General features: G+C 55.3%; 1 protein-coding gene across 3 annotated transcripts; it reads right to left on the bottom strand.

Annotated features, from left to right (window-relative positions):
* Window positions 1–504: 504 nt before the first annotated feature.
* LOC107971412 (coiled-coil domain-containing protein 74A) lies at window positions 505–6,321 on the bottom strand. 3 transcript variants are annotated; one of them, XM_054679759.2, is made up of 8 exons: window positions 5,935–6,321; window positions 4,467–4,511; window positions 3,331–3,579; window positions 2,369–2,507; window positions 1,390–1,582; window positions 1,234–1,307; window positions 1,102–1,158; window positions 505–902 (listed from the first exon to the last, which is right to left on the bottom strand). In XM_054679759.2, exons 1-8 carry the CDS (start codon window positions 6,182–6,184, stop codon window positions 773–775), a joined length of 1,137 nt encoding a protein of 378 aa, XP_054535734.1. In that variant the 5' UTR covers window positions 6,185–6,321; the 3' UTR covers window positions 505–772. The 3 variants fall into 3 exon arrangements, with proteins under 3 accessions (XP_054535734.1, XP_054535735.1, XP_054535733.1); XM_054679760.2 differs by lacking the exon at window positions 1,390–1,582 and having other exon boundaries at window positions 5,935–6,282; XM_054679758.2 differs by lacking the exons at window positions 4,467–4,511; window positions 5,935–6,321 and having other exon boundaries at window positions 3,331–4,278.
* Window positions 6,322–12,977: the final 6,656 nt, after the last annotated feature.

The raw sequence follows: 12,977 nt of genomic DNA, 5'->3' as shown, positions 1-12,977 counted from the left end.
ATGCCAACGAAGTGGGGCCGTGGGCCTGGGAAGACTGTGTGGCTGGCTGAGGGTGGGCACTAAGCTGGCCACCCCACCCCCGACATGGACATGTCTGTGCTGTGGCGGAAGGGGTGGTGCGGGCATGGCCACGGCACTCGAGACAGCCCTCCGAGGAGGAGGGCGAGCCTGGCTGGACCCCCTGTCTGCGGTGCTGTGTCATGGCAGGAGAGGACAGCCTCTTGCCCCCAGGAGTGTGCAGTGTGGGCAAGAGACAGAGTGATCATGTGTTTGGAACGCAGCTTCAGCCCAGCCAGGGGACCAGAAAAGCCCTCCCGCTTCCAGGGAGGATGTGCATGGCTCTGCCAATGCCTGTCTCCCAGGGCCGCTGGCAGGTCCCAGGATGAGCAAGACTGGGCTGCCCAGGCAGGTCCCTGCAGACAGCGGGGCCTGGGCTAGAGGCCAAGGGCTGGGACTGGGAAGGGACGCGACGCCTGATAGCCAGTGAGGAAGCAGGCACACAACTTGGAAATAAACAAGCTTTATTTTCAGTTTCAACAGGTAAGACGACACCTACTTCATCGTGTGCTTTTATGTAAATGCCAAATAGCAAAATAACAGCTAGAAAATAAACAGTTTGTCAGTTTGGAGATCAAGTACTTTATCTATCTTGAGTGTTATCTATCTTGGAATTTAGCCAGGCCTAAAAGTAGCGGAAGTATCAGGAAATGCTATAGAGAGCCAGTCTCCAGCTGCAGGTTGGTGGGCCTGGCACTGACCAGATGCGGGTGGTTCAAAGCACCGAGCGATGCAGGCGCCGTTTCTGCATTGCCTGCAGCCTCTTCTGCCTCTCGGCAAAGTTGTTCTTCGGGGTCTGCTTCAGTGCGGGCAGGATGGCACGCTCCGCCACAGGTGGGCTCAGGCTGGGGCGGGTAGAGGGACTGTCACCGTGAGCATCCCCGGGAGTGGAGTGTGTGGGGAGTGCGGCCTGCATGGCCCTCACGGGGGCACAGAGAGGCCTCAGCGAGCTCTGCTTCTGCGCTGCCACCCTCCCTTCCCAACTCCCTCCCTGGGGCCCAGGCTGCAGGGCTGCCCCACTGTCCCCATGCCTGTGGGACTTACCATTTCTTGGAGAGGCTCTTGGTGGAGACCTTGGGGAAATGCGTGGCTTCTTGGTCCCTGGGTGAAGGAAGAGTCAGCAGTGAGCTGTGGATAGGCCCCCAGGGATGGGGCAGGGGTGCACCAGGCACTCACCTGGGAAAGCTAGCTTCCTCTGGGGCCGCCTGGGGCCTCTGGCTCCCTTCCAGGAGGGACTTGAGGTGCTGCAGCTGAAAGGCAGGGGCAGGGGCGTGGTGGGGCCTGTGGCGGTGCCAGACTGCCCAGGGCCACCCCCACCACCCAGGGCCTCACCTCTTGGGTCTGCAGGAGGTTGGTATTCCACAGCTCGCGGATGAGCACTTCGCACTGCCTAAGTGTGGTGGGCTTTCGCAGGGGAAGGGGCAGGATCATTGGGGGGTGTGCCCCTGCCCCCATCTGCCTGCCCTGGTGCTGGCTGTTCCCCATACAGGCAGCTCCTGCGTTAGAGGCCTCTGCTTTCTCCTTTCTGAAACAGTCATTGCAGCAGCCAGAGGTGACCTGCCCAGGTGCGTCTAACCACCCACCCAGCATACCTCCCCAGGCAGCGCCCAGGCCAATGTGGGGAAGAGGGCCTGGTTCCCCTCTCCCACTGAGCAGGGTGCTCTGGGCACCAGGTGGGGGTCTCTGGGACTGGGGCCTGTCCCTTTCTCCCCTCTGAAGGTGCCCTAAGGGTCAGATGGGCTTCAGTGGGTGACCGGCTAGCTGCCAGGCTGCTCTTGGTCGTGACCCCACACGCAGTGGGGCATCTTGCTCCAGGCCTGGTCTCGGGATGTGCAGATGCAGGAGCCTGTCCTGCTGGTTGCGCTGCTGAAAGTGTGTGCTCTGTAGCATCCCAGGGCAGTCCCAGAAACTCAGGGATCACCAGAACCTGTTCCTACTCTGACCTGCTGGCCTAGTGCCCTCCAAAGGCAGGCTGTGGCCAGGGGCAGCAAGCCTTCTCTTGGTAAGAATATTATTTTACTTTTCTCTGAGGAAGTGGTTTAGGGGCTGCTACTGCCCCCCCTCGTGGGCTCAGGTCAGCACAGGTACTCTGCAGGACCCCCAGGGGAAGGGAGGAAGACAGCGCCCACCGATGGGTAGAGCGTGGCCGTCATCTGCTATCATGAGCCCTGGAGACAGGCCCCTGGAGCTAGGGGCAGAGCAGTTGGCTGACTGCAGGGCATGAGCCTAATAAATGTAGTCATGGGGCCCTTAGGATGCAGGCAAGACTTACCTGGCCTGCCCTTGCACCCCAGGAACACCCAAGCCTTACCTGGCCTGCCCTTGTACCCCAGGAACCTTGTCCAGCTTGCTGTTGTGAAGTAGGGGCTCCTCTTCCAGGTCCGCCTTCTGGGGGACGTCAGCTTTTGAATCTTGCTTGTTGAAGGAGCCGGGCTGGGGCCTGGCCTTGCCTTGAGAGTTGGCTGCAAGTCAGACCCTACAAGGCCGGTCACTGCAGGCACCAACAGTCACTGCCCAAGTTTTCCAGGAACAGCTGTGTGTACCCAAGAAGCCTCTGTCCCTGCCTCAGTTTCCTCCTCTGTAAAGGGAAGCCTGCCTTGGAGGGTTCTGGGGGGAATCAATGTGGTTCTGAGGATGAAGCCCATGGGTGGTGCCTGTGAACACTCTAGAACAATCAACATAGTGGAAGCTGGCCCCATCTTGGGTAAAATGAAACTGCATGAGAGGCTTGGGACCCAGCCTGCATGGGTTCCCTCGGCAAGGACAAGGCCCGTCTAGCACCTGGGCCCATCGCAGGAATGGTGGGGGTTAGGGCTGGGCTGAGGAAAATGCCTGGCCTCACAGAGTGGGGAAAAGAGGCTCTCTGCTCCCGGCTCACTCTGCAGAATGTGCCATGAGCCAAGGGCTCTGTGGGCAGTGCCATCCCTCCTGTGTCCTGCCTGCTTGTGGTGGGGACACGGCCAAGCAGGGCTGCTGCTGGGCAGCCAAGGTACATCCTCCCTAGAAGGCCACCCGGGGAGGCCCCTCCTGCCTGCTTGCTGCCCCACCCTGGGGTGCCTGCTGTGAGGCCTTACTGCCCTGTGACTGGTCCCTGGTCCTGCCCACCACCCCGGTGGCTTCAGCTTGCAGGGCTCTTTTCAGCTGCACCTTCACCCCCAAATCCTGGAGCTTGGCCCAGCAGAGGGCACCTGGTCAGCACCCCTAGAGGCCACCCAGGCTGGGGTCCCTGTGGGGCACTCACCCCTGTGAGCACATGGACGCCAGCCTGCTCACCTGAATTAGAGATGGACTTGACAGACTGGAAGCTTGACGTGGAGAGGCTGTCTGCAGGAGAGCGCACAGTGTCGGCGCTACCGCCCGCAAGATGCCCACGCTTGCCTCCTGGCCTGTGTGTCCGTGAGGAGCCCTCCTTCAGCCTGGCAGGGCTGGGTCCTCCCGGCTCTACCCACACTCCGTTGATGCAGACCCAGCGAGTGCCCAAGGGAGCAGAGGCCCTGGAAAGGTGGTTTCCTGAGGGGCCATCTGGAAAGCAGGAGGGCTTGGGACACATGGAACAGCAGGTCCCGAGGGAGAGCATGGCCTCTTCCCGTGTCCTGTCAGCGTCCCCGGCACTGCAGGGCTGGGGCTGCCGACTTGGGCCACACTTTGCCCAGAACAGCTCACTGGAGTTGCCACAGCGGCTAGGGAAGGGCCCTCCCTCAACCCCCTTCTCCATGTCTCCCTGGGAAGGGAGAGCCCTAGGCACTGCCCCAGCTGCGATGTTCCCAGGCTGGCTCCATCCACCAGTCAGATGTCCTCCTGATGTCAGCCCCAGCCCCAAAGATAACGGGAAGTGAGCTCGAGACCACAACCCAGAATCCTGGGCTGGGTGGGGGCCGCTGTCAGGATGGGGAAGTGCCTTGGACAAGTGGCAAGGAAACAGGACTCTGCTTCCTCCCTTTGTCCCCATGGTTGCTGCCCAGATGGCAGGAAGGGATCCCTGGATGGAGTGTGTCCAGAGCCCCTGGGCCCCCAGCATGTCAGGACTCAGAGCCATAGGGCTGGAAATCCTGGGCCTGGCCACAGCAGCAATCTGAGGCAAAGATCTAGCAGGGCAGGGGCTGTCCCAGGGGTTCCTTCCCATTTCAGCTCTACTTGGAGGAGGGAGGTCTGGGGAGCACCCTGTGCCCACCTCCCCACTGCAATGACCTCAGGCCCTGGGTTTCCCGAGAGCAGCACATGCTGTGCTTGGCTGCGTAACATCATCCAGCCACGGCTAGAGGTAGCGGCATCTGTCCAGGTCCCCCAGAACCTGTCCCCACTGGGTTGGCATACAGGGGCCAGTGCAGCCAGGTGGGCAAGGACAGTCTGGAGGGGCTCCCCTGGGTGGCAAGAGCATCCCATCAGTCACTGAAGGGCCCAGTTCTCACCTTTCTTCTGTGATGTCTGATTCATTATGAGCTTGTAATGGAGATCTGAAAGCAAGCACACGCTCTCCTCAGCACTTGTGAAACCACAGCCATTCTGAGAGAAGAAGCCTGGCCTGTCCTCTCCCGGCTGCTGAGCCCGAGAGTCCTGGCTCCCCACTGGCTGATGGGGCCCTGCCCCCATGGATCCCGCTCTCCACCACGCCTTCGTCGTGGGTGTCAGGCCAGGAATGGCCCTGCCTGTTCCCTAGGCAGAGCCCACCTGGCGTATGGGCCTCATCCATCTGAGATGACTGGAGGGCATCCACACTGCCCAGGCAGGGCCTGGGCTTTAGGGGTACAGAGGTGAACTCCGGAACCCCTGGCTATGGCAGTGTCATGATCCCTTGGGGATCAGGGACTGCGGCGGAGGCTCAAGAAGACATGAGGAACTGGGCGTCCTGAGGCTCGAGAAGACATGGGGAAGGGGGGTCCTGACAAAACAGACGCCTGGTGATGGGATACTCGGCACTCAGGTAAGGCAGCACCAGGGAACGGGGCGGGAGAAGAGGCCACGGGCACTGGTGCCCTTACTGGAGCCCTCCTGAAGCAAGAGCGAGGAGCGGAGCCACATCCCACATCCTGGCGGGCCCTCCTTCTGCTCGGGGCAGGAGGGGTGGGGGAGGAGGAAAGGAGAAAGGGGGGCGTGGGGGTGAGGAGCAGCTAAGGGTGCAGTTGGGAAGGCCCCGCCGGAGGACAGCATGGGCACAGGCGAAGCGGGGACGGGGTGGGGGGCGGGGGAATGCCTGCTCCTGATCCGATGTGTTTAGCTGGAAGAAATTCATTGAGCTGCGCACTCGCACTTGGGCATGTTTCCCTGTATAAAGTTTTTGTTTTTGTTTTTTTGAGACGGAGTCTCGCTCTGTCACCGAGACTGGAGTGCAGTGGCAAGATCTCGGCTCACTGCAAGCTCCGCCTCCCGGGTTCACGCCATTCTCCTTCAGCCTCCCCAGTAGCTGGGACTGCAGGCGCCCACCACCACGCCTAGCTAATTGTTTTGTATTTTTAGTAGAGACGGGATTTCACCGTGTTAGCCAGGATGGTCTCGATCTCCTGACCTCGTGATCCGCCCGCCTCGGCCTCCCAAAGTGCTGGAATTACAGGCGTGAGCCGCCGCGCCCGGGCCCCTCTATAAAGTTTTTAACAGAGGTGTGTCTGACCCTGCCTGGAGAGGGGAGGACTGGCGGAGTCAGCATCTGAAATGCTGCTGCCCTACGAGACAGGCAGACAGGGTCGGCACTACCCGGGGGCCACGCGGGTCTCCCTCTGGGAGGAGGGGACAGCTCAGCGTGGCAGGGCGGGCTTACTGTCCTGTGTTCCCCCGAGCCCAGGCGTGTGCTGGAGTTGATGGCTGTGTTTCTGTGCTGCGGGAGCGGCAGTGTTGAGTGTGCCTGGGGAGGCAGGGCCGGCCTAGGGCCCCGCGCCGGCTCACCCTTGTTCTCCCGCTTCAGGTGCTCGATCTCCTCATGGAGCTTGGCCAGCATCTCCGAGTGCTGCTGCTGCAGGAACTGCAGGCTCTTCTCCAGGTCCAGGTTCCGTTTCTGCGGGTCGCTCTGCCTGAGCTGCGGGCTCTGCGGCCTCAAGGACTGGACGCCCACAGAGGGGCGCTGGCGCCGGCGCCGAGAGCCCGGGGTCGGCGAGCTGGGGGGCCGCGTCCCAGCCGCCACCCCTGCACCGCTCATATCGCCATCGCCAGGTACCCTCCCGCTGCCACTGCACCCCGGGTCAGTGGCCAGGCCGCCCTAGCCTGGCGCCCCGTCACCATGGAAACCGGGCGACGGAGGGCGCGAGGCGGTTGGCGGGGGCGGGGCCTGTCGCTGGCTCTTCCTGGGTGAGTAGTGATTTACAAGGCATCCAGGGCTGGGCGCCCGGGCTCACGCCTGTAATCCCCGAACTTTGGGAGGCCGAGGCGGACGGATCACTTGAGGTCAGGAGTTCGTGACCAGCCTGACCAACATGGCGAAACCCCGACTTTACTAAAAATACAAAATTTAGCCGGGCGTAGTGGCGGGAGCCAGTAATCCCAGCTACTCTGGAGGCTGAGGCAGGAGAATAGCTTGAACCGGGAGGCAGAGGTTGCAGTGAGCCGAGATCGCACCGCTGCACTCCAATCTGGACGACAGAGACTCTGTCTAAAAAAAAAATAATAAAAGGCATCCAGGCATCCTTTCCAGCCTGAATGGAAAGTGAGACCCCGTCTCTATAAAAATTAAAAGAAAAAAAACCCGGGCATGGTGTCTTGCGCCTGTAGTCCCAACTGCTCGGGAGGCTGAGGCAGGAGGATTGCTGGAACCCCGGAGGTCGAGGCTGCAGTGAGCTATGATGGCACCACTGAACTCCAGCCTAAGTGACAGAGTGAGATGCTGCCTAAAAATAAGAGGCCGGGCGGGGTGGCTCACACCTGTAATCCCAGCTACTCCGGAGGCTGAGGCAGGAGAATCACTTGAACCCAGGAGGTGGAGGTTGCAGTGAGCCAAGATCGCGCCATTGCACTCCAGCCTGGGCGACAGGGTGAGACTCTGTCTCAAAAAATAATAATAATAATAATAAATAAATTTAAAAATAATAGAAATAAAAAGTAAGTCTTATTTTTTTTTACAAGGCCTGCCCTCAAAAAAAAAAAAATCACAGCCAGGCCAATCATAATTTTGCCAGATACCAGCAAACCTGGAGGAAGGGAACATAGCTAACCCCAGCCTGCTCTGGCTCGCCTTCCCCACATCTTACTGCCACGTCAGCGGGGCTCCTGTATAATAACAGGGGGTACAAGTGAAAGAACTGCTCATCTCAGAGCTTATTCGAGAAATCTCTAGGAAACCGTAAAGACAACAGGGAGACAAAAACTAAGACACTAGCGGAGGTTTAAGCCTCTGACACCTCCAGTTAACAAACAGCACACATGGCGCAACCCCTAACCAGACCAACATAAAACTTCACACAGAAAGTCCATTTACTGGTTGAGCACGACCAGCCCTCAACAAAAACTTGCAAGGCATAATAAAAAACAACACAGTTTGAAGACACAGCAAACATCAGAGCCATACTTAAATATGGCAGAGATGTTGGAATTATCAGACCAAGAAATGGAATACGACTATGATTAATATGCTAAGGGCTCTAATGGAAAAAGTGGACAACATGAGATTACAGACTGATAATGGGAACAGAGAGGTAGACATTCTAAGAAATAATCTAAAGAAAATGTGAAGGCCAGGCAGGGTGGCTTATGTCTGTAATCCCAGCACTTTGGGAGGCTGAGTTGGGCAGATCATTTGAGGTCAGGAGCTCAAGACCAGCCTGGCCAACATGGTGATACCCCATCTCTACTAAAAAATACAAAAATTAGCTAGCGTGGTGGCATGCACCTGTAATTCCAGCTACTTGGGAGGCTAAGGTGGGAGGATTGCTTGAATCCAGGAGGCGGAGGTTGCAGTGAGCCGAGATCATGCCACTGCCTTCAAGCCTGGGCAACAGAGTAAGACTCCATCTCAAAAAAAAAAGGAAAAAAAAGAAAAGAAAATGCGAGAAGTTGGCCAGGCAAAGTGGCTCACACCTCTAATCCCAACACTTTGGGAGGCTGAGGTGGGCGAATCACTTGAGGTCAGGAGTTCAAGACCAGCCTGGGCAACATGGTGAAAACCCATCTCTACTAAAAATACAAAAATTATTGGGAGGCTGAGGCTGGCGGATCACGAGGTCAGGAGATCGAGACCATCCTGGCTAACACAGTGAAACCCCATTTCTACTAAAAATACAAAAAATTAGCCGGGCATGGTGGTGGGCACCTGTGGTCCCAGCTACTCGGGAAGCTGAGGTAGGAGAATGGCGTGAACCCGGGAGGCAGAGCTTGCAGTGAGCCAAGATCGTACCACTGCACTCCAGCCTGGGCGACAGAACAAGACTCCATCTCAAAAAAAAAAAAAAAAAAAAAGGCAGGCATAGTGGTTTATGTCTGTAATCCCAACTACTCAGGAGGCCGAGGCCGAAGAATTGCTTGAACTCAGGAGGTGGAGTTTCCAGCAAGCTGGGATCCTGCCACTGCACTCCATCCCGAGCAACAGAGTGAGATTCTGTCTCAAAAAACTAAAAGAAAATGTAAGAAGTCAAAAACACAACAGAAATGAAAAGTCAGGTGCATGGCTGATGCCTGTAATCCCAGCACTTTGAGAGGCCAAAGCAGGAGCATCTCTTGAGCCCAAGAGTTGGAGACCAGCCTGGGCAATATAGCCAGACCCTGTCTCCACAAAGAACTAAAAAATTTGCCTGCATGGTGGTGCACACCTGCAGTCCCAGTTACTGAGAAGGCTGAGATGCAGTGAGCCATGATTGCACCACTGCACTCCAGCTTGGGCAACACAGAGAGACCTTGTTTCAAAAAAAGAAGGAAAATGATATAGGAAATTTGGATCTAAAAAAAGGGAAGTGCATTAGAGAAGGAATAAATTAAGATAAAATATAATCTTTATTATTATTTTTAACAGATGACAGTTTGCTCAAAAAAATTATGGCAACATGTATTCAGTAATTATGGTTTATGGACAGCTGGAATTAATGGCAGCAATATTATTGCTGGGAGGGAGGATATCCTGAGTGGAGAGAAATTCATCCAGGCAGGAGTGCAGTGGCGCGATTATAGGTCACTTGCAGCCTGGAACTCCTGGGCTCAAGCCATCCGCCTGCCTCAGCTTCCCTAGTAACTGGGATTACAGGCACACACCACCACGCCTGGCTAATTTTTTTTTTTTTTGTCTTACTATGTTGCCCAGACTGGTCTCAAACTCCTGGGCTGAGGCTCTCTTCCTCCCTCAGCCTCCAGAAGTGTTGAAATTACAGGTATGAGCCACTGTGCCTGGTATGTGGTTGCTTTTGAATGTCCTAGTCCTAAACATCTGGTTCCCAGGAAGGAGAAAAGAAAAATGAAGGCAAGAGGAGGTGGTGATCCATAAAAACCTCCTGGAAGGTGTGTCCCTGGGGAGGCAGTGAGGGTTGAGGAGGGAGGTTGCAAACATAGCAGTGGAGATTGCAGCAGTGGCTGCCTGCCTCTTTGTCTGCATTTTCACAATCAACAGCAGCCATCATCAATCAGAGCACAGATCCCCAGTATTTGGAGGATGGGGCTCTTATTGCCCGCTCTGGTTCCTGCAAACTATAGGGAAGCTACTCCAGAAATGCATGCATGGCTGCTTGCACCACCAATTTAAATGCCACTTTCTTCTGAAAACACCCTTACAGACCTGCCAGGAAATAATGTGTAACCAGATATGAGTGCATCCAGTGGCCCAGACGAGTTGACATATAGAATTAACCATCACAAGTCCACCCCTTGTCAACCTGGCACCCATACACATCTCCTTAAACCATACTTACTCTCCAAATAAACACAATAACCCAGTGTTATTGTGTTAGCAGTGGAAGGTGTCCGAGTTAATAGTGTTAGCAGTGGAAGGTGTCCAAGTCACTGGCAGTGAATCCGGATGGGTCTTCAGCAACCACAATTCTTGGCTCCTCAGAAGAAGGAATTCGACTGAGGGGCATAAGGCAGAAAAAGAGACCGAAGCAAGTTTCAGAGCAGGAGTGGAAGTGTATTTTAAAAGGCTTTAGAACAGGAAAGAAAGGAAAGTACGCTTGGAAGAGACCTAAGTGGGCACATGAAAGTCAAGTGTGGTGTTTAACCTTGATCCTAGGACTTTCTAGACTAGCCCCTTTCCCATGATCCTTCCCTTAGGGTGGGCTGCCCACATGTACAGTACCCTCCCTACCCTTGGGAGTTCCTAAAGACATGCAGTGTGTTTAGGAAACTGTATGCATGCCCATCTGAGGTTTTCGGGTGGGGTGCCCCCGGAAGGTCATACTCCACCACTTTGTCTCTTAATGCACATGCCTGGGAAGTTGATTCTCCCTGGAATCGGCATTCAGTTAACACTTTAGTGAAATAGGTGTGGCCCATCAAGAAATGGCCTGTCCCTGGCGCCAGCTGCCAATTTATCACTTTTATTTTTTATTTATTTTTTGAGAGGGAGTCTCTGTCACCCAGGCTGGAGTACAGTGGTGCAATCTCGGCTTACTGCAACCTCTGCATCCCAGGTTCAAGCGATTTTCCTGCCTCAGCCTCCCAAGTAGCTGATATTAGAGGCATGCGCCACCACACTAGCTAATTTTTGTATTTTTAGTAGAGATGGGATTTCACCATGTTGGCCAGGCTGGTCTCAAACTCCTGACGTCAGGTGATCTTCCTGCCTCAGCCTCCTAAAGTGCTGGGATTACAGGCGTGAGCCACTGTGCCTGGCCAAAAGTAGGAATTCTTGACTGGGAAATAATTTGATATATTTCGGCACCTTGTGACTTGAGAAAATTATGCTAGGAATTCTGGTTTGGGGAGTCAAGGGAAGCTAGCTTAATTTTTACAGTGAAGGCTACATAAGAGTCCGCTCTCCAGCGTGGTGGCTCACACCTGTAACCCTAGCACTTCAGGATGCGGAGGCGGTCCCATCACTTGAGCCTAGGAGTTCAAGATCAGCCTGGTAACACAGTGAGACCCCGTCTCTACAAAAAAAATTTTAAAATTAGCAGGGTGCGGTGGTGCATGCCTGTAGTCCTGGCTACTTGGGATGCTGAGGCGGAAGGATTGCTTAAGCCCAGGAGTTAAGAGGCTGCAGTGAGCGGTGATGGTGCAGTGCACTCCAGCCTGGGCAATATAGCAAGACCTTGTCTCAAAACAGAGAGTTCTCTCTCATTTATATTGGAAATGTCAGGGTTATTGGTGAGAGCTGGCCTTTAGGGGATCTAACTTGCTGTTGGATGTCCAAGGGGAAAGGTATAGATTTCTCCTGACTGCACAGGGCCTCTGCTTGTGAGTTGCTTGCACAAGATGATCAGAATCTGACTTACCTCGGATCACAGGGGCGCTGGTATATCCTAGCGGTAGATCATGGAAGGGAGTGGGCCACGAATGGGATCCAGGGAACGGGATTGCCTCGGGGCAAGGAGGCCGATGCGGAGGTGCAGGGGGCAGGGGTGGTGTCAGGACAGCCTGAAGCTGCGCTGCCAGAGGCTCTGGGCCACGTGGTCAGAAAAGCATCTGGAGTTGGCCTGTCAGCAGGGGAGTGTGGCCCAATGGCAAAAAGTCAAGGGCATCCTAGGAGCTGAGGAGGCGGTGGCAGTGGCAGTTAGGGCAAACCACTCTGGAAGCATCCAGGGGTGGAGACGAGAATGTGCAGGAGCTCCTGCCTCCAGCCTGGCGTCCCTCCTCCTTGTGCCCCAGACAGAACTGCTTCCCCTCAGTTGCTCCAACTCCAGTCTTTCCCCAGAAGTCCCTCACAAGTGCCTCCTGGCCGGGCCCCAACTGCATTTTGCTCTCGTCCCAGCAGTCCCATTTTCTCTACAGTGAGAGTTCTTGGCAAAATTTAAATCCCATTTTATTGGCGAGGTCCCTACCCCCCTACCTGGAAGTGGCTGGAACCCAGCTGCCGGCTGCCGCCCTTGCTCCCCAGGCAGAAGCCACTGAGCACCAGCTGGCCTTGTGGCCATCGCTGTCCAGGTCCCAGCCCCCAGGACCCTGACCCCTCACTCAGCTTTGCTGTTCTTGGTTCTCAATGCATTTTTGTCTGCCCCCCGCTCCTGGCCAGACAGTTCAGCTCCCAGCAACTCCCGCAATCCTCAGAGCTTCTGGAAGCCATAGACTTGGCAGCACATGTTCCCGGTGGTCAGCTTTTCTTTGAGAACAGGGTCTCACTCTGTCACCCAGGCTGGAGTATAGTGGCGTGATGAAGGCTCACTACAGCCTTGATTTCCTGGACCCTGACGATCCTCCAAACTCAGCATCCCAAGTAGCTGGGACCACACATGTGAACCACCATGCCTAACTTTTTGAATCTTTTGTAAAGGCAGGGCAAAGTCTACTGTGCCTCTGAGAGAGGAAAGCATAGGAAGCCAGAGGCCCAGGCCTCTGGACACTGGGGGGAGGGGCCGACAGGGTGCCCAACAGTTGTTTCTGCAGCCCCCATGTGCTCAGGGACTCTGTACAGGTGAACCTCCTAGAGACTGAGCCCAGGTGCCAGAAGACTCACAAGCAAGGACAGGTTTATTCAGATCCATGGTCGTTACAAGCTTGATTTTTGGTCACAGGCCCTAAAATGCCATTATTCTCCGTTTACATCAAAATACAAAGCCCAACATTTACAATTTTAAAAACATTAAAGCAAACCCCCAAAACCCCACACCGAAAACAAAGGCTTGGTTTGGAAATCACCACCGAGATGCTGTTCTCCCTCGCATGTCACCTGTGGGGTGAATGAAGGTGAAGACCCCGTGCTGGTTTCTGTCAGAGAATCTGTAGATTCTCTCAAAATATACAAATATTTTGAATACTTAAGTACCATTGAACGGTTGCCATGTCTTTGAGAACTTGATGTTAGTGAAGTGACAATGCTTCTGACCATCTTTGGCTGCAGAGCAGAAACTGGCAAAATCCGACCC

Source organism: Pan troglodytes, chromosome 13 (genome assembly GCF_028858775.2).
Source record: "Pan troglodytes isolate AG18354 chromosome 13, NHGRI_mPanTro3-v2.0_pri, whole genome shotgun sequence".
Classification (NCBI taxonomy): Eukaryota; Metazoa; Chordata; class Mammalia; order Primates; family Hominidae; genus Pan; species Pan troglodytes.
This window is presented reverse-complemented; position numbering and strand designations above follow the sequence as displayed.